Here is a 27,525-nt window from a genome sequence, read left to right as displayed (position 1 = left end):
TGCGGTCGCCCACAATACGGCAGGCGTTCCTTAAGGAACGCCTCCGTTTGTGAAACCACCACCCCCTCCCCGCCTACTAAACGGGACGAGCTGTCGATCAACATCGACAGCCGCCTCGTTGGTAGCGAGCCCTGGAGCGAGAGAATTTATCTCTTGCTCCGGGGCTTGCACACGCGCAGTGCGGCCGCTGCGCGTGCGCAGGGCCTAAACATCGACCCGCTTGCGAGCGGGTCTAAATAAGGTCCTGTATCTCTTTGCTTGCAATTATCCCAGAATACTGTTATCTTCTTGGCTGTAATCATAATGCTGAAGCACGTGAGTGATTTGGAGTTGCAGTTCTCTATAAGGGATCGGTATGATTTACCCGCTGGACGCATGTCCGGCGGTTGAAATCCCGACGCCGGAAGACCGGCACAAGTTCAGATTCCGACAACGCTAAAGGTAAGTATAAACTAACCTAACCCCACCCCCTAACCCTCCTTTAGGGGTGCCTAACCCCAACCTCCCTCCCTGGTGCCTGAACCTAACCCCCCCCTTCCCCCCCTGCCTAAAAAACCTAACCCTCCCGGGGGGGGTGCCTAACCCTAACCCCCCCCCTTCCCCTAGCCTACCCCTAACCCTTCCGGGGGGGCTACCTAACCCTAAGTCCTCCCCCGGTAGCCCCTAACCTAACCCTAAGCGCCCGGCTTTCCTTTGATTGGGATGCTGGGCATCAGGCTTCCGGCGTAGGTAAAATGACAGGCATCGGGATTTCGACGCCTGTCATTAGACCCTTGCCGGGATTTAACAGTCGGCATCCCAGCTGCATACCCTGTATAACACTTGTAACATTAGGAAGTTAGAAGAAAAATATATATTTTTTGCAATTATAATGTAATTGTAATCTTTCTAGACAATGGATTGTGGGTTTTAGTAAATACTATTAAAATTATTCTTCTGTTTTCAGAATATCTTTCCCATGACAGAGGGGTGTAAGCTTTCTGCTGACTAACAGCAAAAGTCAGATGGTTGTATGGGGCTGTATATTGGGAGTAGGCTGCTGCCTGTTCAATGCAAATATTTGTTGTTTGGCTTAACATATAGTGTGTTAGTGACATTTATGGGTGTGCGCAGCTGCCAGTGTTGTCACTTGTTTTATGGTGGTCTTCTAACCTTTCACCTACCAGAGACCCCAGCTCAGTATTTGTAGAGAAAGAGACACCTACTACTTTGCTGTCCTCTAGCAACTGAGGTTTCTTGTGTGATGTTTCAGTGCCTGCGGTCTTATACTGTATATCCTATTTTTTACTATAAACGCTGCTTCCCAATAATAATTTGATGGTATCAGACAATACTCTAATTCATGATTTTTTTGTTATGGCACCTTATTTCAGTGACCTATTATCCAGGTCAGTCTGGTGGAAATTTTATATAATCAGACAGCTATTGTAGGGATTGGCAGGAAGCTGACTGGGCTTGTTTACATTAACTTAGATGGAGCACAAATAGAACAGCTGAACAAGCTTGTTATTGGTATTCCTTAAACCACACAGATTAAAATCGGCCATTCAGTATTCCTTCTATTAAACAGATTCTGTGTTTTATAGCCGTAGCACATTGAAATTGTCTTTTGTCCATGTCCGTGCTTTGTCTGTATGTGATGCTTGTGAAAATAATGCAGTGACGTTTTATTGGGTTATTTGATACTGGACATGGCCATTGCAGTAAGATCACGATGCTATATATACCTGTACATGTCTTTTTTTATCTGTACATATGGGTGCTGAGATGAAGCTGTATGTGCACTGCTGCAAGCCCTGTTTAGTTAGCAGGACTTTCCAGCACCTGCCACTGCCACTCTACTATTTAGAGGTGACTTCGGGAGGGCTCTCCATAAATCTGACTAAGAAAGTCTTCGAGAGAGGATTTGCTTATTGGACAATTTCTCATGTTTTGATCACAGCATATCCTTTAAAACTGCCACCATATACCGACTTCTGCTAGTCAAAGAAAGTCACAAGCCTTGGTTTGTCAAAAATAACCTATGCCAACGCAGTAGTAAGTAGATATGGGTATTTGAAATGATGTCTCCGGTTTAATAAATATAATCCAGTTTAATAAATTCATCCCAGGCCATCTGGTAATTGTGCTAAACCATACCCAGTAATCTGCTTGACTCTTATTATTCTGGGACTTGTAGTTCCTAAAGCGATCTTCTCCATCAAGTGTGTTTCTATTGTTGCTTCTCAGCCAAGGGAGTGGGCTCACTCACAGTTTTGTCTAAGAACACAGCCATGAATAAAGAATGGTACCAAAATATCCTCCAAGAGCAACTTCTCCCAACCATCCAAGAACAGTTTGGTGACAAACAATGCCTTTTCCAGCATGATAGTTATCACATTTGCCTTATGGCAAGCTGCTCCTAGAGGTTGAGGAACAAAACATCAAAATTTTACAATCATGCACAATATTTAATATTTCAAGAAATTATATCTTGCTTTCAGAACATTCATACTTGGGTCTTTTTCAGCTGACTGGGTCAGTTCAATTAGGGGATAGGGGTGCAAGTTTCCGCTGCAACGGCATATAAATGCCGACCACGGCAGCAGATCTCATCCCACTTGCAGCTCAATCTTGCTCCGGACTTGTGGATTTTTGTTCAAAGCCCTATGGTGCTACGAACAAAAGTCCATGAGTCTGACAGAACCTTAAGTGCAGCATAAAGCCGCTCTTACTTGCAAGCGCCACATAGTGGTGCCTAGCTAAATTGAGCCCTAATTCTCTAATTAGAGTGTAATCCGAGATGGTAAAAATGTACTCGGCGCTTCATACTATAATTTTTAATATTACTACTTTTGCAACATTATTGCAAGTGGACAGATTTAGAAAAGTAAAACAAATTCTATGTGCTAGTAATATATTAAATGTAAATAGACTACATTACAGCTTTCATATTTTTATGTAATCCACACTACTAAATATATTAAACCATTTTTTAGTATGGGAAGCAGAAGGTTTAATCGCTGGAGTGGAGGATAGGGTGGGGTATTCTGTAGACTGTAGTACTGAAGTTGTTAATAATAAAAATAATAATAATTTATCTTTTATATGGCACCACAAGTGTTCCGCAGCGCCTTACAGAGTACATAAACTAATAAATGAATGAGTAACTTACAGTACATTACAATCCAGGACAAGGACATGGTTTATATAAATTGCTGCAATAGCGATTAAAACACTCACAATAAGCAGCAGGGAGTTAGCAGTCAAATGTTAGGTGCCCTTGTGGGGAGTAAGGAGAAGACAAAAGTGTAAGGAAAAGCACATGAGGGAAGAGGTCCCTGCTCGTGAGAGCTTACATTCTAAAGGGGAGGGGCAGACAGGCGTGACACAGAAGGGGTATACAGGGAGGAAAGAGCATGAAGTGGGTTAGGATGAGAGCTGGAAGGCCTTGATGAAGTAGTGGGTCTTGAGAGAGGTGGAGAGTTGGAGAGGGAGAGAGTTCCAAAGGTAGGGAGCAGCACGGGTAAAATCTTTGAGGCGGAAGTAATCAGTTGGCAAGAGAGGCGGCATGCATTTGTTGAGCAAAATGGATGGGCAGGAGTGTGAAGGGAGATGAGGTCAGAGATGTAAGTGGGAGAGGATTGGGTGAGGACTTTGTAGCCGAGTGTAAAAACCTTGAATTGGTATCTGAAGGGGAGCCAGTGTAGGGCTTGAAAAAGCATATGTAGAATGTCTGGAGAGGAAGATGAGCCGAGCAGCAGCATTGAGGACCGATTGTAGTGGAGAGACGTGGGAGGCTGGCAGGCCAGCTAGGAGAAGGTTACATCTGGAGATGACCAGCGAATGGATGTTTTAGTAGCATCCAGGGTGTGGAAGGGTCTAATCCTGGAAATATTTTTGAGATGGAAACGGCAGGACTGCAAAAAGTGATGAATGTGTGGTTTAAAGGAGAGGGAGGAGTCTAGAATAACTCCAAGACAGCGCACTTTGGGGCTAGAGGAGATAGTTGTGCTATCAATATATAATGAAATTGTGGGAAGTGAAGTAATGGAAGAGGGTGGGAAGATGATCAGCTCAGTCTTAGACATATTAAGTTTAAGAAAGCGCTGGGACATCCAGGAAGAGATAGCAAAGAGACAGTTGGAGATACGGGTGAGGAGCGAGGGGGAGAGAGAGGTCAGTGGTGGAAAGGTAGATTTGAGTATCATCAGCATGGAGAAGATATTGGAGGAGGTCAAAAGAGTTGATGAGTTCGCCTAAAGAGGACGTATAGAGGGAGAATAGGAGAGGTCCAAGAACAGAACCTTGGGGAACTCCTACTGGGTTTTTTATTTTTGTAAATTCTGCTTTCTGGATGAAAACAAGATGTAAATGTATTTAATAGAAGGTCTAAACTGTACTAAAAAAAATCTCATTCAGTACAAAGTATAATGCTGCATAGTAAGTTGTTTCACAATTCTCCTACTTCTGCACAATAATCATGGTCACATAGAGACACCAATAAGGGTACTCTTGCTTCCTAGAGCACAGTACTTTCCTAGAGTGGCATAATGGTGCAGACAAAGGCTGCAGTACATATCAGGATATTCTAGGTTCAGTAGTTCCACAGCATCACAGGTTTTAGTCTCGTGCACAGTCGGCTATTGCAGAGGGTTTCTGCACAGCGTTACCTCCAACAGGAGGGTGTGCCATCCCCTTCTAGCCAGGGACCCTCATAGCCTCTACACTGTTACGTTTCAATTCACGTATGAATTTTCATCAGGACAATAAGTACAAAGCAAATCACTTACCTAAACACACTTCACCAGGACACACATACGCGCATCACAACCCCGTCTCACTGCCAGACTTCCGTCTGCGCCGTCCCCGAGCCCGCCGCGTCTGCATGACATCAAGGGCAGCACAGATGGTGTAATGGTTAGCGTTACTGCCTCACAGCACTGAGGTCATGGGTTCGATTCCCACCACGGCCCTACCTGTGCGGAGTTTGTATATTCTCCCTGTGCTTGCGTGGGTTTCCTCCGGGTACTCCGGTTTCCTCCCACACTCCAAAAATATACTGGTAGGTTAATTGGCTCCCAACACAAATTAACCCTAGTGTGTATGTGTGTGCGCATGTGATAGGGAATATAGATTGTAAGCTCCACTGGGGCAGGGACTGATGTGAATGGACAAATATTCTCTGTAAAGCGCTGCGGAATATGTGTGCGCTATATAAATAACTGGTAATAAATAAATAATAAATAAATAATGGCAAGATGCACTTATAGGTGTCCTGCTGAAGGGTATTTAGGTAAGTGATTTGCTTTGTACTTATTGTCCTGATGAAAATTCGTTAACATGAATTGATGCTGACATGTCTTTATTGAAATTATATCTGCCTAAGTGCTGCCTATTTCATATATATATTCTCTGATCTCTGTAAGGAGGGCACCGGCTGCAAGTTGTACCTGTATTCTGATTTTCATATATACAGTGCATCCAAAAAGTATTCACAACGCTTCAAGTTTTCCAAATTTTGTTATGTTACAGCCTTATTCCAAAATGGAATAAATGAATTTTTGTCCTCAAAATTCTACACACAATAAATACCCCATAATGACAACGTGTAAAAAGTTTTTTTGCGATTTTTGCAATTTAATAAAAAAAAAAAACAACTAAGAAATCACATGTACATAAGTATTCACAAGCTTGGCTCCATACTTTGTTAATGCACCTTTGGCAGCAATTACAGCCTCAAGTCTTTTTGAATATGATGCCACAAGCTTGGCACACCTATATTTGGGCAGTTTCGCCCATTCCTCTTTGCAGCACCTCTCTAGCTCCATCAAGTTGAATGGTAAGAGTCGGTGCACAGCCATTTTCAGATCTCTCCAGAGATGTTCAATCGGATTCAAGTCTGGGCTCTGGCTGGGCCACCCAAGGACATTCACAGAGTTGTCCTGAAGCCACTCCTTTGATATCTTGGCTGTGTGCTTAGAGTCGTTGTCCTGCTGAAAGACGAACCGTCGCCCCAGTCTGAGGTCAAGAGCGCTCTGGAGCAGGTTTTAATCAAGGATGTCTCTGTACATTGCTGCATTCATCTTTCCCTCTATCCTGACTAGTCTCCCAGTTCCTGCCACTGAAAAACATCCCCACAGCATGATGCTGCCACCACCATGCTTCACTGTAGGGATGATATTGGCATGGTGATGAGCGGTGCCTGGTTTCCTCCAAACATAACGCCTGGCATTCATGCCAAAGACTTCAATCTTTGTCTCATCATGGTCTGAGAGTCCTTCAGGTTTTGGCATTTTGGCAAACTCCAGGCGGGCTGCCATGTGTTTTTTACTAAGAAATGGCTTCCCTCTGGCCACTCTACCATACAGGCCTGATTGGTGGATTGCTGCAGAGATGGTTGTCCTTCTGGAAGGTTCTCCTCTCTCCACAGAGGAATGCTGTAGCTCTGACAGAGTGACCATCGGGTTCTTGGTCACCTCCCTGACTAGGGCTCTTCTCCCCCGATCGCTCAGTTTAGAGGGCCGGCCAACTCTAGGAAGAGTCCTGGTGGTTCCGAACGTCTTCCATTTACAGATGATGGAGGCCACTGTGCTCATTGGGGCCTTCAAAGCAGCACATATGTGTCTGTACCCTTCCCTAGATTTGTGCCTTGAGACAATCCTATCTCGGAGGTCTACAGACAATTCCTTGGACTTCATGCTTGGTTTGTGCTCTGTCATGTACTGTCAAATGTGGTACCTTATATAGACAGGTGTATGCCTTTCAAAATCATGTCCAATCAACTGAATCTACTATAGTTGGACTCCAATTAAGGGGGGGGTATTCAATTTATCGTCGATGACGTCATTTTCGCCTATTTCAATTATCCCCGTTTTCAATTTCATAAACTTTTCGCAAGTTCGAAAAGTCTTTGGAAAATAACGGGGATAACTTTTTTATATATATATAATAATCTCTCAACTCCTCTATGGCCCGTGTACAGCCATGGACACAGGACTGATGGTAGTGCTCACCTTTCCTTCTCTGGTCAACTGTTTTTCCAGATTCACCAAACAATCTGAAAGAGGATTCTTCAGAGAAAATAACTTTACCCCAGTCCTGAGCAGTCCAATCCCTGTACTTTTTGCAGAATTTCAGTTTGTCTTTGATGTTTTTCCTGGAGAGAAGTGGCTCTTTCGCTGCCTTTCTAGACACCATGCCATCCTCCAAACGTCTTTGTCTTGTGTCATGCCAACAGTAAAGCATCCTGAGCCCATTCATGTGTGGGGTTGTTTCTGAGGGAAGCGGTATGAAATACCACCGACCGCATGGCCGGCAGTTCGATCCCCAGCAGCGTGAGGCAGACAGCTGGAGAGATCCCGGCAGCGGCAGCCCGACAGCACTGGAAATCCCGATCGTCCCCAGGTAAGTACTTACTAACCTAACCCTCCTTTAGGGTGCCTAACCCTAACCTCCCCCCCTGTGCCTAACCCTAATCACCCTCTAAGTGCCTAAACCAAACCCCCCCTTCCCCGCTGCCTAACCCTAAGTCCCCCCGGGAGCCCTAAACCTAAACACCCTCCCCCCCCCCCTCCCGCGTGCGGCTGTCCGCTCGCGGCGCCCGGCTTCCCTTCGATCAGGAGAGACGGGCGTCGGTCTCCCGGCATCGGAAAAATGACAGGCATCTAGATTTAGATGCCTGTCATTTAACCCTCGCCGGGATTAAGCAGTCGGGAAGCCAGCTGTCGGGCTTACGTCAGCCGGCTCTCCGATTGCATCCCTTTCTGAGCCAAGGGAGTGGATCACTCACAATTTTGCCTAAGAACACAGCCATGAAAACGAATGGTACCAAAACATCCTCCAAGAGCAACTTCTCCCAACCATCCAAGAACAGTTTGGTGACGAACAATGCCTTTTCCAGCATGATGGAGCACCTTGCCATAAGGCAAAAGTGATAACTAAGTGGCTGGGTGAACAAAACATCGAAATTTTGAGTCCATGGCCAGGAAACTCTCCAGACCTTAATCCCATTGAGAACTTGTGGTCAATCCTCAAGAGGCGGGTGGACAAACAAAAACCCACAAATTCTGACAAACTCCAAGCATTGATTAGGCAAGAATGGGCGGCCATCAGTCAGTATGTGGCCCAGAATTTGATTGACAGCATGCCAGGGCGAATTGCAGAGGTCTTGAAAAAGAAGGGTCAACACTGCAAATATTGACTCTTTGCATAATCTTAATGTAATTGTCAATAAAAGCCTTTGACACTTATGCAATGCTTGTAATTTTACTTCAGTAATGAAGCAGCAAACTTTGTGAAAACCAATACCTGTGTCATTCTCAAAACTTTTGGCCATGGCTGTAGATGAGTTGAAGGTGCAACCGCTGGTTGTGTGTACAGTGAGCTTTATTTTAGCAGTAAGCTGTCCAAGTTTTCACATGGCAGGTGTTACAGAGGTGGCTTTCTCAACGAGCTCAGTCACTTGAATTGTGATACACAGCATTCCTAAGACCAACCAGCCCCCCACTCCTGGTTATTTTGTTATCGCTGACGAAAATCATTGTTTTCTTAGCACAACGACTATGCAACCAAAGCATTGCTTCGTTACGCTTTTGCTAGTTAATAACTATGGCTTTACATATTTGTTTGTGGTATCAAGTAAACTTTTTTTTTTTTTTATAAACATTCAGAAATTTATTGAATCACTTAAATTTCAAACATAAATTCCAAGTTGTTTAATGTATTGTATCTTGAGAGAGCGGTTGTGTGAGTGTAGCTCTTCATAAGAGGCTGGTGCACCACAGGTTTTATCTCTGGAATATTTTTACTGACTGCTTTTCTTTGAAATCTAAATATAATGGTGTCAGACATCCAGATGCTGCATTTTGTCTTTATTAGGAAACGGCAGAGCAGAGTAGATTGTAGCTGCATTCCCCGCTGAAGTGTGGCAGGTGATAGTGGGAGTATGACAAGCACTGCTGCTCTGTGCAAGAGATAGATCTGAATAGCAGAAAATAACAGATGTCTTCACCTGCATATGAGATGAAGAAATGCACTGTGGGCTTAAGTAAGGGGAATCGCACATATTATGCAGGGTTTGAGCTGTCAGAGCTTATAGATAGGATGCCTAATCAAAGCCTTGAGAAACAAGATAACTGCAATAGGAAGTTGAGCATGGATTAGATGTAGTATCCCAGAAGGCTCTACTCAGCTGAAGATGAACAACAAAAGGAAGGATATGATTTTGCAGAAAATCTCTACCCTTAATTTGGTAGAAACGTCTACTAAGGTAACGGCCCTCCATGTACTGTTAGTAGTATGTTTCTGGTAGATGGATAGACAATTCTTTGTGCTTTCTTTGTCGCAGACTCGCTAATGGTTCAGCAATGTCAAAACTTACAAACAATCCTTTTAACTATATAGATACCAACAACATATAAAGCAAAATATTTGCCTACTGATAAAGCAATAGGGAAAATTCAATCCCTTCTAATGGTCGGGCAATGGTATTTTGTGACCGGTATAACTCTCATCAAGCAGGATAATTAGCAGAGACTGTGTAGCGTAACAGTCTGTAGTGTGCACAGCCGGACACTGCTCCGAATCATTTCTTCCCCATGGAATATTTCTGTCTGTGCTGCTTCATAGTTCGGAGTTGTTTCTGTTGGTAGACTTGAGGTAAAATTGTCAATCATATGAAAGGAGTAACAAGCAGAAAGAGGTGCTGTAATAGACCTCCAGAAAGGGACAATCCTACAGTGGTAGAAATGTATGCCTCCTCTTTCCAATAATTCAAATCCAATTTCCCTGACAAGACTTTAGTGAACACAATGGGGATTGTTCCTTTTAATTGCATGGTGACATCTACCTTGGCCTATGTTTATTTATTTGTCAGCATAACTATTTGTCAGCAGCCTGTCTCTTATTTTCTTATCACTTTCAAATGCTTTTAAGCATTATTTGCCTATAATTCTATAGTCCATGTTAGAGTCTGTGATGTGTTTGCATCTGGCCTGGGAAAATAAGTGATATGTTGCAGTGGATTGTAGGTAAAAGAGAGTGCACTCCGCAGTGACTGTAACTTCCAGCACACCAGCTTTCACTGCAAGAGGATTACATTATTACTTGAATTTAGAGGAGGTATAGGCCGCTGAAAATGGCTAAGAAGCTTATGCTTGCAGCCTTTCTGTATGCTCAGTGACACACATGGATATTGGTATTTAATCAGCTTAATTTCTTTTATTGGAAATGTTTCACTTGCTGACTTTTTATTTAAGGTGTTTCTTTTTCCTAAAGATTTGTTTTCTTCATGACCTATGAGAAAGAGGGCTTGTCATAGATTATGGTCCATGGGTTGTCGTAAATCTTCTTACACCAGATTAGAGCCTATATCCCTTTAATTGTATGACATGACTTACTCTGTGGACACTGTTGTATGTCAAGATGTAAAATAATAATAAACTGCAGTCAGAAAAGGATAGGGATTTGCATTCCAGAAATAAAACCTCAATGGGGGTATCACAACATTTCTGTATAATATAGTAAACGCTCAATTTATATTGGCATCTGTGTTACCTTTTACATGACTGTCTGTTGTATGTACAGATGGTGTAATATTTAGCATTACTGCCTCACAGCAGTCATGGGTCTTATTCCCACTACGACCATAACTGTGTGGAGTTTGTATATTCTCCCTGTGCTGGCGTGGGTTTGCTTTGGGTGTTCTGGTTTCCTAACGGTGCTCCGGATTCCTACCACATTCCAAAAATACGGTAGGTTAATTGGCTCCCAACAAAAATTAACCCTACTGTGTATGAGTGTGTGCATGTGATAGGGAATATAGATTGTAAGCTCCACTGGGGCAGGGACTGATGTGAATGGCCAAATATTCTCTCTGTAAAGCGCTGCGGAATATGTGTGCGCTATATAAATAACTGATAATAAGTAAATAAATGTGGATCATAAGGGGTTGTACACATAGGGGTTTATATAAGAGCCAAACATAGACAAAACTATGTACATTGTCAGTTCTATCAGAGTATATGAAGGATATTCTCAAAGCTTCACGGCAGCATGCTATATACGTAGTATCATGTACTATATACAGTATGTAATAAGCACTCCCATAAACGCCATTATATTATACCAAACTTTTATCTGAACTGAACACTTGGTCAGAAGCAGTTAGCATACCTGTCCTTTTTAAGAAAAAAAAAAAAATATATATATATATATTTATTTTACTATTATTGCCAATACCTGTTTAATTACTCTAAACACTTGTTTTTAGAGTAATTAAACCTTTTGTTTATAGGGCTAGACCAAATAATGCAGACCTGTGCTTAACATCACTCCAGTACCCTCATTGCCTATCATTGGTGAGTGTGAAAAGAAATGCGTTCAGGAAACTAACTCTCCGTTTGCCAGTCAGTCCTTATGCGGTTTATTTACTAACATTGTATTTAGCTGCAGACTTTGCAGCGAAGCATTACAAGCAGATATTCCTGTCAATATGCTGCGCTATATAAGAAACTGTTAATAAATAAATAATAAATATGTACATACACCAAGGGCGATTTTTCCACTAATACAAAAGCTGTCACTGTCACTAGTAGAACTGCAAAAGTCCCATACCTGGGAAGCTCGAATCTGGCAGAGAATCAGTCTTGGTGCCAAGTGAAGCCTCTGTGTTAAGACTAGTATAAGCCGAAATAAAGATCTATTCAGATGTGAAGGCTGCTTTTATGCATGATTGAACAACATGTACATTGTTGGTGTTTAACACTACATGAACATGTCTTGTTATATTGGAAGTTTATATTGGTTTAACTGACAGTAACAGTCTATCCATTGTCTTTAAGACTAGATATATGAGAAGTTCTTTTGTTGGTGAGGCTGTATCAGTGACAGTAGGGTATTGGACGAACAGCTGGAATAGCATGTCTTGAGCACTGATCCCATTTTCTTAAAACTGTTGTATATGATTTATCTAATAGCATTATAAAGAAATATATAAGAATTAGTACAGAAAGGCTTTCTGTACATTCTGTTACACTTTAAAGTACCACTACTACTGTTCTGCTACACGTCTGTGGTAAAGATTTCCACTGTAGCTCTTTCACCTATCTCCCAACATTTAGACAGACTGGATTAGGGCAAAATGAACTCTGCCCCGATCCACGCAAACTCAATCCAAAAACACCCACTTTTTGGTAAACACACTGCCCCTTTGTAGGTCTGAGAATGGGGAGCAATGCAATCAGCAGCACTTATATAATTCTACAGATAGAACTATACTTTTATTATCCGACAAGAAGAGAAGGGTGGAAGAGAGTAGCGGGCATGTCTGAGGGCACGCATACCTGCCGGTTGTCCACTGCCACCCACAGAACTGTATTTACCCAAATATAGACCAGGAAAATATTAGTTTCACATTTACTTGACTTTGTCCAAGTAAAGACAAAATAAAACCCCCAATCTGTCCTCTGCCATTACGGTCTTATTGGAGAGATAATTATAATTATTTTAGCCCAATTATTACAACCGATATCATTTCTTGTAAGATAGTCACCTGATCCATTTTTAAATTCAAATATTGAATATCCACATTTGCTCCTAAATTACCTTACAATAAAGAATCTGTTCCTATGCTGATCATGTATCCGTGTTTATTCCATTCGCAATTGATGACTTCTTATGCATCCAACCATTTTTTTATTGCCTTTGTAGCCAGTGTCTGGTACTGTGTGCTGTTACTCTGCTTCCTGCTGCCTAGTATTCCTTACTTCTAGTCCAGATCGGGTTTACTCATTTGTTTTCATATGTAATGCATAGTTATTAACACAGAAAATAGGTGCCAAAATATACCCTACATCTATCTACATTAAACTGCATCACTTTGTGGCCCATTTTGCAATTTTGGCGACATATATATCTGTAGCAAATTACTAACCTGCTCTATGGAACTGATACTGAGTTAGGAATAAAGCAAAAAAAAAGGCAAGTAACTTAGTACCTTCGTAAAACCATGTTGCAGTAGAGGTGGGGCAGATTTAAAATGTGCAGAGAGACTTAAGCCGTGTACACCCTAGACTAAAGCGATATCAGCACGATATGCCATTTCCAGGCAAATTGAAACTACATATTGTGTGAATCGCACAGTGTGTGCGCCCGATTGCACGTATCTGCAGGTCGTATACGTCATGTTTTGGTTGATCGTGCAGCACGGCCAATGAGAGGATATTGTGTACGATTCCATGCTTCTGGATGCGGACACCGAGCGTGTGTATGGGCAAACGCAATGTCGCTTACCCCATCGGCTGGGATATACATAGTTCTTATGTGTATAGGAAATGGACCTCAGACTGCACACCTTGAACGTATATATACATAATTGGAGGTGCTACCTGTGGAGACAATTGATATATGCACAAAAAGAAGAAATACTCAACTCCAAATTAACTGATTGTATATAAATAAATACATTTTTGCAGTGAATAGAGGTTTTTGGCATAATCTTGGCCAAGGTTATGGGCCTACCCACCACACCCGGATAACCTCTGTCGGGTAGGTCCCTAACATACTAGGGTTCAAATCCAGAGCGCAGGACACCTCCAAAGTGGCCTAGCTAAGCCACCACAGGGCACCTCCATAGTTAGAAAAGTGCAGTGTAAAAGAGAGAGTTAAGAGCAGCCACTGCTGCATATAAGGAATGAAAATAAAAAAGTGAGGTACATGTATAATAAACAAACAGTGAAGGGTTAAAATGTGTTATAATGGAAAATGTGTTATAATGCGGTGCCCTGAAATAGATCAACCTAAGCAATACAGGGGGACCCACGCCCCAAAGTCCAAATATTTGCAGGACTTACCTATATTGTGCCTCTGACTGGTGTGCATATTACTATGCCAGACTCCATGCTCTAAACCAATGTAGTAAGGGTGCTAGTCTGAGTGGAAAGTGTCTCAGGCTTTCCATGTGTGCAAACCAATGCACTGATTGGATTCATATGGGAAATTGACCTCTGGACTTCTCTAACTATGGCGGTGCCCTGGGGTGGCTTAGCTGGGCCAGTTTGGAGGTATCCTGCGCTCTGGATTTGAACCCTAGTATGTTAGGGACCTACCCAAAAGAGGTTACCCAGATGTGATGGGTAGGCCCATAACCTTGGCCAAGATTATGCCAAAAACCTCTATTCACTGCAAAAATGTATTTATTTATATACAATCAGTTAATTTGGAGTTGAGCACCTGTATTTCTTCTTTTTGTGCATAGTTCTTATGTGTACCTGGCTTTACTCTAGGTACACCTCAAAACGACATTGAACAGACGATATGTAATTCCAAATTGCCTCAAAATGACACATTGTCCACTATACCGCCTAATGTGTACCCGGCTTTAGATTTGTGAGAGCCGTGTCTAAGCTCAAATCTAAATTGCTGTGTGAAAATACAGCTGTCCGGTATTTGTGGGCTACAATCCTAAAAAGCAGCCAGTATTTACCCTGCATGAAAAAAAAAAAATTTTGACCCCCTTCCATACAAAGTTTCGATTTGGTTTTTCCCCCAACTCAGAATCAGCCCTTGTGTTAATAATCCTACTTAGCTTAGTAGCATCAGCAAGTATGGACATCTTACATCATAGGCAATCTATAAAGTCACTGGTATTAAAAGAGCCAGAACCCAATACTGATCCCTGTGGAGCTCCCCTGATAATGTTACCAGAATCTGAACATGCTGCATTTAGAAATAACCTTTGTCTTTATCTTTGTCAGCTCTCTTTCCATGTACATCCTCTGTTCCCCTGATCACATCAAATTGCAATACCAAGATCAAGTTTTAAAACGTATAAAAATAAATCATATTTCTTATGCTTGGCTGGACGTTCATGAAATGATGCTTACACTGTGTTTTATCAATTTATCTTCTACAGTATAAATCATAGTAATATACGTACCTAAGAATCCCTCCAAGTGTACACATGACAGGCGTCAGACTCGCAGGCCTTTAATATCTTGCCTTCCACCAAACTTGTGACACTATAACCCAGTTATATAAGAAATAGAGGTCTATTCATGAGTGAATGTTATTAACTTAGCACGTCAGGGTGGATGCCAGCTGTTCCAGGTGTTTCTTATACCTTAATATTGTAGAGTTGCAGCTGCAGGTCTTCCTGTGTCGGACAGGTACGGTTCCAGTAACTGGTATGCATAGGCTAGTGTTACGCAGCCTATTTCCTGGCATTTTATCCTTATTTAAGAAGAAAAAAAACATTTTTACAATGTGAGCTTTCTCTTTACTACTTGTGAAAAGTAAACAAAACGTAATTACTATATTTTTAGACCCCTATTGTGCCCAGAATACACCTGGTGGTAAGCGAGAGAGGTGCGTTATAAAGGGGGTGGTATAATGTGGGCCTACACTGGAAAGAGGCCTATAAAAAGAAATGTCATGCTGGCATTAAGGTATACACACATCTGGAAAATGAGCACTCTTGAAAATTATATTAATAGTCTCTTCGAGCCACAATTCTGATAGCACTGCTATTGTTTGATTTTTTTTTTTTTAATTGAACTGAATATTTACTTTATTACAATCCGTTTAATATAGTCTGAAATAAATGCTGTAATTGTTTTACTTAAGCTGTCAATTTTATCATTTTCTCAGGCTCAGAAGAATGAAAGAGAATCCATCAGGAAAAAATTGGCACTTGGGAGTTTTTTTGACGATGGCCCTGGCATCTATACAAGCTGTAGCAAAAGTGGGAAGCCAAGCCTGTCTTCCAGGTACGTTCTTACTGGCAGTAGCTCCATCCTGTTGTTGTGTATTCATGTGTGTGTAATGCCGTCTATGGAGCGCCCTGCTGCTGCTGGTATGTCTTCATCAGCACAGTAACGCTTATAGGATTGATTGTGAATGCCAAGTTTTTTCTTTAAGAATTCTTCATCTACACCCAGAAATACTGCATGCTCCCTTTGAATACATGTATGAAATGCCATTTTAAATTGTATTCAAATTCACATGAAAAACTGGAAATTAATCTAAGCATCTCTCTATCTATGATGGAATAAGTAGTGTATAATAGGTGAGTTTTAAGAGCCAGTAGAATCATAATTGGCAATGTGTACGGGTAACCTAGTAATGTATATTTTGATTCAAGAAGGTACAATCAGATTTGCTCCAAGAAGTGACTGTATTGTACCTCCCCTCCTTCGGAGAATATTTTATATTCTTGTTAGGCCTCCTAATTGGATTAAAAAGAAAATCTGGGATTACATAGGCGCTGTGAATTAAAATTGAGATAATGGGGACTTTCACTCTAGGGGAAGTATTTATTATGCTAAAGTGTCTCTATAAAAGGATGTTTGAGCTCCCATGATTACTATCATAGTCAGTGGGAGTTTTTTATTTAATTTGCATACCTTAGCAAACTATACACAGTGCTATTCGATTGCATACAGATCAATCTGTTGCATTAACCTGTATTTAGAAATAAAAATCAGATTACTTTATTTAAAAAAAAAACCCATTAATTATAGTAGTCCTTCATTAGAAAAATAAATAATATCCCTCTGTCCTTTCCTGGATACTTCCATTTATCGGGAATATAAATTAAATCATTTTATTTAAAAATTAAATTTAAACGGATATTTTTCTGTTAATCTCAAAATTAAATATTGTTAGTTGTAGATAGATATATTTATTTCTATGATATATCCAAAATCCCCCTTCCAAAAACATATGCCCTAAACTGCAGAATATATAAATAAAATAGGCTCTAGCTAGGTGTGAAATTTGAAATAAATCATATTAATGTCAAAGACGTCTTTAAAAATTGAAGCACAAACTTAATAAAATAGAATATTCAAAAATGAGAGTAATAGAGAGAGATTCCCAATAAATATAAATCCACATACTAATAATATTAAAGATTAACAAAGACTACCGATGCAATCAAAGAAAGCTGTACAAATATATATACTAATATAAAGTCTAATAAACATATCTTAAGTTCCATTGTGATAAATCCTATTGGGATCATGTAGAGTTGGTTGCTACACAGATGTACAAAATGCACTTTTCCATACTGCACATGCACTGAGACGAATCTCCCCATTGCATGTCTGTTTACTTAGAGAGGCAGATGATGGGATGGAAGGGGGCTGACATGTGAGTACAGTAAGGGAGTGTTAGCAGACCTTACATAGTATGCAGGGGGGATGCACAGAAGGTGCAAGCAAGATCCCTTCTGATGATGATGGCGATGAATACCATCTGCACAGACCTTGCCTGGTCTAATATATAAAAATAAAGAGAAGGAAAGGCTCCCCCAAAATTACAACCAGCTGTAGTGCTCATAGCCTATGCTGGTAACAGAGATTAAAGTGTTGGGGTCCCCCCAAAATTGGAACTAACCCATCAGTAGGCTATGTCAGCCAAGGATAGGCATTTTAAAAAAAAATGCAGTCCCTCTGGGGAAAAAGATCCCAATGCTGATAGCACTAGGACTATTCCCACATTGCTTAGTTAATTTTTCCTTGGTGAAATACAGGTCCCAGCATGCTCATACTGCCTCTAATAGGTTTTGCACTTGTAGTACTACCATGCCAGAACTTGAGAAGCCAGCATGCTAGTAGTACACCAAGGAAAAATTAAGTGAATCCAGGACTTGCCAAGACGTGTGTGTTCATCTGGATGCTATGGCGTTTTGTCTGATGTTACCGAAACGTCGACTTCACAACCATAAGTGAAGTCGATGTTTCGGTAACATCAGACAAAATACCATAGCATCCAGATGAACACACACGTCTTAGCATGTCCTGGATTAACTTAATTTTTCCACAACTTGTGAGTTAATAAATCTTTGCTGGCTTTTACTTCAAGTATGTGGTGAATGCCCATCTTTCAAGATGGTCTATAATGGAGTACCCCCTTTGCTTTAAGTATGTATGTATGTATGTGCATGTGTATATGTATATATACAGTCAGGTGCATAAATATTGGGACATTGACAGAATTTTCATATTTTGGCCTCTATTCACCACCACAATGGCTTTCAAATGAAACAAACAAGATGTGCTTTAACTGCCGACTTTCAGATTTAATTTGAGGGTAATTACATCCAAATCAGGTGAACGGTGTAGGAATTACAACGGTTTCTATATGTGCCTCCCACTTTTTAAGGGGCCAAAAGTAATGGGACTATCAACTCAAAAGCTATTTCATGGACAGGTGTGGGCTATTCCCTCGTTATTTCATTATCAATTAAGCAGGTAAAAGGTCTGGAGTTGATTCTAGGTGTGACATTTGCATTTGGAATCAGTTGCTGTCGTCTCTCCATATGAGATCCAAAGAGCTGTCACTATCAGTGAAGCAAGCCATCATTAGGCTGAAAAATCAAAACAAACCCATACATATATATACATACATAGTCAGGTGCATAAATATTGGGACATTGACAGAATTTTCATATTTTGGCCTCTATAAAGGACCCGGAGGAGGAAATAAACAAGCACCAGAAAATAAAGATAGGCTGTCCGGACACTGACTGTAACGTAGTGTGTGTATACATATACACACTTTACAGTGACGGCTGAGACACTATAACGTAGCACTTAGTATGCCAATGCTCTCACAGTCGCACATAAAACATAGGTATGCTGCATATCATTTTAAATCAGCAGAAGCTGCTTGGCCGTCCTGTTGGCATCGCTGTGCGAATAAGACGCATTTGAAGGGAAAAAGTCTCAAAAATAGAAGCTGGGCGTTACAAAGATAGAAAGAAGGGGGGCCCACAGTGCACACCCTGCACCATTGTCAGACTGGGGCATAAAGGGCTCCATGAGGGATGCAGTGGTAGGGGCCCATGCTTAAGGGGAATGGTCAGCCACTTGTGGGGGTGTGTATTGTCTGGGTCCTCTTCTTTTATAAATACACTTAGATAATATTGATTGTGCATGCATTATAATGTACCAGATTGATAACAGCAATGCACTGTAGTGAATATTATATATATATATGGCTAACTCTGCTCCTCAACTCTATGGGGGGAATTTAAGTGTGTTGCGCGCCTGCGGCCACTAGATGGCGCTTGCCAGAGCAATTGAATTGTTGCCCTGTTCGGGTGTGCACAGCTGCCGGCGCTGATATTTCTACTCGCAGCCCTCCAAGCTGCCAAGTAGAAATTACTGAAATTTGGCTCGTTTGAGGACTCAAACGTGACTGTTTGCGGGCGCGCCAAGTCCCGTAATTTTGACGGGCTGCTAGCTAGTCAGGCTATATATACCATATTAGTGCACTGTACATGTGATAGGAGACCCCGGTACCGACCAGCCAGTGTCTAAAACTCAATGGATAACTGCATTAGGTCTAGTAGCATTGAAATACATGCAATTGTAAAAAAATATCAACTATCTAATCTCTTACCTCTTACCACTTGGATGACTTAAGTGTAGGTTAGTGAGCTACAGTTGCATTTCAATTACTGGCGGTAACTATGTTTATTATGTGAAAGTCTACAACCAACAGAAAGAGAGGACATGTGGAGTGTCGTGACCCACCTACTTTGATTTGCAGGAGGGTGAATTTTGATGTAGATGTATAGAAGCGAACCAAGCACCCATGTTCATCAGTGGTCCTGCTCCACCAGGTGACTGTCCCTCTAATAGAGTAACAATGTATAATTCCAGTACACAGTGTGGAACCTGACCCCTAGAGGAGGTAGTCGGCCCTCATGCAGTGGGGCCCACCTGGGATATCCCTTGTACCCCTGTGGGCCAGTCCAACCTTGCCTTGCACCCATGTTTAATACTTACACCTCCGGAGACCAGCGTGGTAGTGGATTTTCCCTTCTGTGTATCGTATACAGTGGAATTTTACCACAAACAAAAGGTGGGTATACACCTGAAAGATATGTCTGCAGATCGTGTGATCTGCAGATATATCTTTAGATCATGCTCTACACATTGAACGGCCATAATCTTTCCGGCAGCCGCGGGTTCCGCTGGCAGGGAGGCGGATCAGGGGCGGGGTTGCTTCCTCCCCTCGGTTGCCGCTGTGTGTGTACGGGTGGTCTACAGACTGCCCGTACACACTTGCCGATGAATAGATATGTTTGCAGACATATCTGTTAATCGGCTGTGCAGCACAGCCAATGCAATATGTCTGTGAACGACATGGCTCACAGACATATCGTCTCTACACACTGGCTGACGGCCAGCAGATATATTGGCTGATCAATTGATCGGCCAGTGTGTACCCAGCATAAGTCAGACCATGGGGTTCCCAACTGTAATACACTAAAGTGATACACCGCTAGTGTAAGATACACGCTCTTTGGGTATTCACATTTTTTCTGTAAAAATATTTAATATAATTTGCCTAAATTATGTGGCCTAATAATACATGTGTCTCCTTGCGCTAATTGCATATTTTATATGGATGCGGTTCACATCTAAGTTTGTGTTGTGAATTGTGTCCAACTCTGTGGGCCGGATTCAAGTAGCCGCGAAAAGTGCCATTTGGAGAAAAGTTTTCGCTGGTTTGCGCTTTTCACCTGTTTTCTACTTTTTCTCCGTATTCAATTCCAGGACGTTTTCGCATACGCGAAAACTTTACATGGAAAAATAGGCAAAAAAGTTTCTCCACATATAGGCGAATTGGAAGTGCAAAAACGCTATTTTGGGGTGCAAATGTGGGGAATTGATGCAGAACTCTTTGGACAGCCCCCTAATGACTAACCAGTCAAAAAAACGTTAATTTAAAAAATAAAAAAAACACCCCAAAAATGACATGTAAAAAGTGTTGGAAAATTGGTAAAAAAGTGGGGGGCTTGGTATTTTGGGGGGCTCTATGGATGAGACAGGTGTTTTTGAATTTGCAGGAGGCTGCAGCAGGTGTATTTGTACGTGCGACGAGGTTAGCGATTTCTGGGTAAGGCCAGACCATTTATAATTGTTCGTAAGGGGCGATGTTCCCGATGTATACGCAGGATTGCGGATGTGCGAAAGCTGTAGTGGTCGTCTCTGTATTGGCTTTGCGATTGCAGTCATTAGCATATATTCGCAGCAGACCTGTGTGCATAATCGCAGCTGTCATCGCAATAGAAATCTGTAGTGAATCAGGCCCATGGTCTGCTGTCTCTATTGTCCATTGAGGTAGTCTACCTTCTGTGTGTGTGTAGATTCTATTTACTGGTGTAACCATTTTCTTTGACGTTTTTTGTATCTCTAATCAGATTTTCTCTCTTACTCTGTGGGTGTTTATAGTTTTATTTTTTGCAGTGCCAGTATATATTGGTGGTGATCACCTCTTATTCGTACGAAATCGGTTGGCTACTGACAACTGATTGGCACATTTACAAAACAACAATCGCCACTAACCTCTCTTGTAGCACAGTGTCTCCACCTGAGTCTATTCGCTTCTGCTTCTGAGCAGGAACGGAGAAATCTTTCTTCCTGCAGGATAACTCAGGACACCCGCTTTCCCACACCAACCCACTGATATCACACTATCACTCTGATTTACTGTGAAAGCCTCCATGGCACATTTATTTTAAGGGTAAGGGTTTGGAAGGATAACCAGGTCTATAGTGGTTATGTAACGTTCTACATATATAACACTTTGGATTAGGGATGTGCAGGCTCGGATAGGTTCGAGTTTGCACGTGGAGTTCGGATTTTTCCCTCCAAAAAAACGGAACTCAGAACGAGGCAAAACGTCATCTTACATGGACGAACATCATCATTCCTGGTCTTTTGTCCAGGAATGATGATGTTCGTCCATGTAAGATGACGTTTTGCCTCGTTCTGAGTTCCGTTTTTTTGGAGGGAAAAATCCGAACTCCACGTGCAAACTCGAACCTATCCGAGCCTGCACATCCCTACTTTGGATATAAATTAACTATGTAGAAAACAAAAAGTGTGGTGTATAAATTTACAGGAAGTGAAACAATTGGAGGTAACACAATAATCACATAGACTCCTGTATATCTATTGTGAACTCAAAATAACACACTCTCTCTGAACTTTCCTTGTGCACATCAGGGAATATAAAGTACTTTTAATCTGTGTGAGCTCGTTGGGTATCGGTAGTGCGCTTGTTGTAGGGCACAGGCCCATGATGTGAATAATAGTCTAAAGGATGGGTGCAACTGTCCTCCTGAAAGATATATCTTTTAGATCTGCTTGTGTGTACACACGACCATCCGACCCATATGCTGGCCACTGGAACCAGTGATAAAGACATCACAGATGGTTCTTCTGGCCAGACATAGTGTGCGACCGATTGGTAAGTGTGTATGCACAAGGTTGTTTGTACATAACCTTTCCAAATCATTAGATTGGTCGGTGGGTCGGCCGATCTAACAATTTGTCATTCAAATGAAACCATGTTAATGTTGGGTAACTGGGTAATGTAATCCCACTAAAGAAAGTCAACTACTGTTAAATGGCACTGAGGATCAATAACAAGCATTGCGACTTATGATTGCTTGTGACCTCCAGTTTTAGTCTGGGGCTGTAAAACAAATCAGAGGAGCTTCGGTAAAACATCTGTATGTGGCTCCAGCAAGGTTGGGGGGAGGCAGAATCGCCCCACGCATATTACCATCTTTTACTAGGTGATAGTGCAGCTTTACTGCAGGAATATGCAGATAATGTATATAGAGACATAAGACCCCATGGAAAAATAAGTTCTGCCTATATATTTTACTGAATACATACAAGTCTAGTGAAAGTAAACACTTGACGTTTTCTAACGTTGGGGGGGTTCCTCTCTTAGGGCCTGATTCAGAGATGTACGCTAATGCCACCGCAGCTGCCAATTTGTATGCTGCGGCTGTGCGATAATATACAAATTTGCAGATGCCGGGATTTGTATTGAGACGCCAACATGTGGCATTGCAAATCCTTCCATAATCAACCTCCTGAGTAACCCTATGGTCACGCAGAATGGTCACGGGATCTGAGACATCAGAGCCATTTATAGAGCATACAGGATCGCAGATGCAGGCTGTGACATGCCCCCAAAACAGTTGACACGCTTGTGTTTTTTTGCCACCACTCCCATTTACCTTCCCTAGACGCCTGCACAGTGTGACTTAGACGCAAATTCAGATTGCTGATAATCACTCAACTGCGTAAATATCGGCATTGCGTACATCTCTGAATCAGGCCCTTATAATCATTGTTTTGTTGTATGTTTATAGCTTCTTTCAAGGCCAATTTATGATAGTGATGTTCAGCTCATTTTTTGCTTCAAGTTTCTAGCATACTTTCAATTAGCTTCTGTCTGAGACTAATGTGCAGCAGTTAGCCATGAGTCTATACGTTTCTTTCTTAGAGTTTTCTGCCACTATACTGTATGTTTATAGCTCTTTTGTGTTGCAAGTCTATAGTATTGCGTTCAGATTTCAGAGCTTTTTTTCCTTGCTAGTTTATAGCTCTATTGCAATACTCTTATGCAGCACATCCACTAGCAAAACAAAAACCGACTTGCCGATTATGACATTGTAATCGTGCAGTCATTTCACAGTCTGTGCTGTGACTACACTGAAAGAGCAGTCGTTAGGCACATCAATCATCCCCAAACATGCTCAATCTGACATTATCGTCAGGTTGACCAGCATGTTCGGGCAATGATTGATGTCAGAAACTACCACTAGAAGCGCGCATGGCTGGTCGTTTCCGACATTAATGTGCCCAATTTATGAGCAATTGAACGATATCGTTATCGTTCAATCGCTCATATAAATCGGGAAGTGGATGTGCGCCTTTACTGTATGCCTGTGGGTCTAACGTGTAACTGTCTTTGGCGTAAGTGTATTTGGGAAGGAGCGCATTGCATACATATGTAGAGGAAGCAAATTAACTTACTTTGCTTGTACTATAGCAGTTATCATTTCTGCACTATGCACCTTCTGCTATATACCTTATAGGATGGAATGAAAAGTTTGCCAGTAATGAACATCTCCCATTTTTATTTTCCAGGCTCCAAAGTGGGATGAACTTGCAGATCTGTTTTGTAAATGACAGTGGGAGTGATAAGGACAGTGATGCTGATGACAGCAAAACTGAAACTAGTCTGGATACTCCATTATCTCCAATGGTGAGTTTTAATCCATGTAATCTGCTTTTCTTAAACTGCTAACAGGGAACTATCACTTCTCTTCTGTATGTGGCTTTGTAGTGGATCCACAGGTCCTATGTGATGTATTTACACTACTTTTTGGTATTTTCCCTATTCCAAAAAAAAGCTTAGATATTTGTTGTATGTTATTAAAGGTGGAAATCTGCACGCAAACCAGTATAGCCAATCAGCAATTTGCTTTTTTTCTGACCATTGAAAAAGATCTGTAAATGGGGTTATATTTACTAAGGACCATTTTCTTTTAACAACAGTTTTAAAACGACAATAGAAATACTGTTCTTAAAACTATCGGTCAAAGCCACTGATGAGGGGGAGGTAGTTTAATTTTTTTGTCCTATATTTATTTCTTAAATTAATACAGGCAAGATAGCTCAAACAACATATGGTTTGAGCTTTTTTAGCCTATCTGAGCCATGTCTATAAAACCTGCCTTCTTCCTGGCAATCTGGCATAATATTTTACAAACTGCACCACCATAAATTGTATGGTTTGAATACTTACCATGCAGTTTAAAACATATGATTTTTTGTGGGGTTTGATTTTTTTTTTCTGTACGTTTCGCTTTTTCAAAACTGCACATAAAATTACAAACTGCGATTTAAAAAATTTACCCCATGGTGTTCATAAGCTCTTTAGGTGATATTTATCAATCACAATCACATGTGAGCATTAACTCTATAGAAATGCTGCAAGCATCATTTTAACAGTACGTGGGCTCTCTGCCAGCTGAATTCAGAAAACATTTCACAGAAGTGATTGTGGGACAGTAGGCTAAACATACTAATGCAACCAGATTACAGGCAGCTTTGTAATAATGCTGGAAAAAGAAAATGGTAGTCCACAGTACAAAAAATAGGGATCGTCAAAGCAATTATGATAAACTGCAATCAATATGGAGTATAAAGGAGGGTCTTACCTTAGTTTGTAAAAAAAAAAATGTTAAGGTGAACCTCATTAGATGAGTCCCCATCATCACTAATACTAACACATTTTATCAATTTATCAAGGATTTACTATAATATTGCCCATATTAATATGTAGACTGCAATTTTGGACCCTGCGCTGATTAAAATCACCTAAGGGCAGATGGGAGAGGCACTTGTACCAAACGCCAGGTGACTCTACCTTCAAATGTACTTTATGTACAAAATACAGAAGGGGGGTGATGATAAGGACCCATCAGATGGGGATCACCTTGACGTGGTAGATGAGCATGCATTTTTGGCCAAACATGCTAAGATCCTAATTTATACTTTTCTTGCATGGAACTACAAGTCTCAGCATGGTAGCACTATTTAATATTTTTAAACTTAGTGTGCAGTACAAAGCCCCCATCCCCCCTCCTCTCCTTAGGTAGTGATTATGTCACAATTGACCGACTGGGTGTACAACTTCTGTTGGACTATGTCTATGCCCCAGTCATTGCACAGTGCAGTGATGTCATTCTAGTCTACCCTCCACCAGGGATGCGTTTTACAGCCAGAAAACTGCAACTGGGGTTCACAGATTCTCCTAAAACATTATTTCTCGGGCCAGAGTGAGGAAACAATAAACACATATTCTTGGAAAACATTTGTTTTATTACAACTATATATATTAAAGGTGGATTTACCTTTGTTCGATTAGCCTTTCCTGATTGATATCTGACTATATAATGAACCATTAGAAAAGTAAAATTTTCTGTTCACATTTTGACCTAATTATAAATGGTGTGTTGCATTCCTTGTTTCATACACACAAAAATGATAAAAGAAGCCTCTCCTTTGTGTAAGTGTTGCTTGTTTTACTACATAGAGCAAGCAGAGTTCTTCCTACTCAGACCGGGACACCACTGAGGAGGAGTCCGAAGCGTTTGAAGACATGGATTTTATCTCCAGACAAAAGAAACTGCAAGCCGAAGCAAAGATGGCTCTGGCTATGGTGAAACCCATGGCTAAAATGCAGGTGGAAGTGGAAAAACAAAACAGGAAAAAATCTCCTGTTGCAGATCTTGTAAGTGAAATACATGAAATGTAAATGTAGTACTTCTATCCCACTAATAACCACAGGAGCCAGTGGCAGATATTCTATAGGGTCTGTCCATTTTATTTCAGAATGGTAATGTTAAAGCGCAATGTAAATAAAACTGTACAGACCTAAGGAGTTGCTTGGTATACAGATAAACACATTAAAGGATTATTGGTAAACCTTTACATGACTGCCCTATGCAGCATATTGTTCCCCTGGGGATAGAGTTGAGTGCACAGGACACACATCGACCCTGTGCACACCCAAACACATTTCCTTTCATCCTTTCATGTCCAATTACCTTAGCATTCCTTTGTTTTTCTTTTATCTTATGCTCGATTTATCTTCAGCCTTTTTGCTCCCTATTGCCTTTTAATATGCAAAATTTTTTCTTTGTATATAAAATAAAAAAAATAATATACACACATAATTGGCGCAATTATCTAATTAGACGATCACTGACAAGGTTCCCGGCTGCCCTGAAAACTCTTTCAGAGTACACACTGGAGGATGGGCAACTTAAGTAAAGCAAAGCCAGTTTGTGTAAGGGACTCCAAATTGCCTCTTTTTCCTGCCAGTAGTGAAAGGGACTGAGTGACATGCCTATTTGGATGCTATCCCTAACATAATCATCCACCATTCTCTGAATGGTGACCGTATCAGACAAAGTCATGGTAGACATGTCACACTTTGTAGTCAGTTCTTTCAGACCCATCCAAATGTCATTAGGTTTTGCTGACTGATCTGCATCACCACCAGCAGTGGGTCTCTTAGGAAAATTTAGTTTTTTCCTGGCAGATGTAGAAACTGAAGGAGGAGATGCTGCTGTGTCACGTTCCAATTGAGCTAACAATTTTTTCACCACCAGCTCTTTGCATCTTTTCAGATTTATGTCTGTCAGAAAGAAAGGGACAAGATATGACTTAAACCTAGGATCAAGTATGGTCGTCAAAATATAGTTATCTGATTTCAAGAGATTGACATGGCAACCCTTGGATCCTGGCGAAGCGAATGAAGGGCTTGATCTACAAGTCTGACATACTTAGCGGAATCACTCTGTTTCAGCTCCTCCTTCAGTTTCTCCAGCTGCTTTTGCAAAAGTCTGATTAGGGGAATGACCTGACTCAAACTGGCAGTGTCTGAACTAACTTCACATGTGGCAAGTTCAAAAGGTTTGAGAACCTTGCGCAACACGGAAATTATTCTCCACTGCGCTTGACTAAGGTGCATTCCCACTCCTTTCCCTATGTCATAGGCCGTAGTGTAGCCTTGGATGGCCTTTTTCTGCTCCTCCATCTGCTGAAGCATATAAAGGGTAGAATTCCACCTAGTTACTACCTTTTGCTTCAGCTGATGGCAGGGCAAATTCAACAGTATTTGGAGGTGCTGCAATCTTTGACACGCAGTTGC

General features: G+C 41.3%; 1 protein-coding gene across 6 annotated transcripts in view; it reads left to right on the top strand.

Annotated features, from left to right (window-relative positions):
- The window catches only part of SCHIP1 (schwannomin interacting protein 1), a 475,035-nt gene that overhangs the window by 432,546 nt on the left and 14,964 nt on the right, over positions 1 to 27,525 (top strand). For 5 of the 6 annotated variants that reach the window (XM_088479823.1, XM_088479825.1, XM_088479824.1 and 2 more), the window contains 3 exons: positions 15,628 to 15,746; positions 23,949 to 24,066; positions 25,903 to 26,100. In XM_088479823.1, coding sequence (XP_088335949.1) covers positions 15,628 to 15,746; positions 23,949 to 24,066; positions 25,903 to 26,100 — 435 coding nt within the window. Of the gene's footprint in view, positions 1 to 9,052; positions 9,251 to 15,627; positions 15,747 to 23,948; positions 24,067 to 25,902; positions 26,101 to 27,525 lie in introns of those variants that run through there. The other variant, XM_088479827.1, reaches the window with a different exon arrangement.

The sequence above is a fragment of the Taudactylus pleione genome, unplaced genomic scaffold, assembly GCF_031769625.1.
Source record: "Taudactylus pleione unplaced genomic scaffold, aTauple2 ptg000246l, whole genome shotgun sequence".
Classification (NCBI taxonomy): Eukaryota; Metazoa; Chordata; class Amphibia; order Anura; family Myobatrachidae; genus Taudactylus; species Taudactylus pleione.
This window is presented reverse-complemented; position numbering and strand designations above follow the sequence as displayed.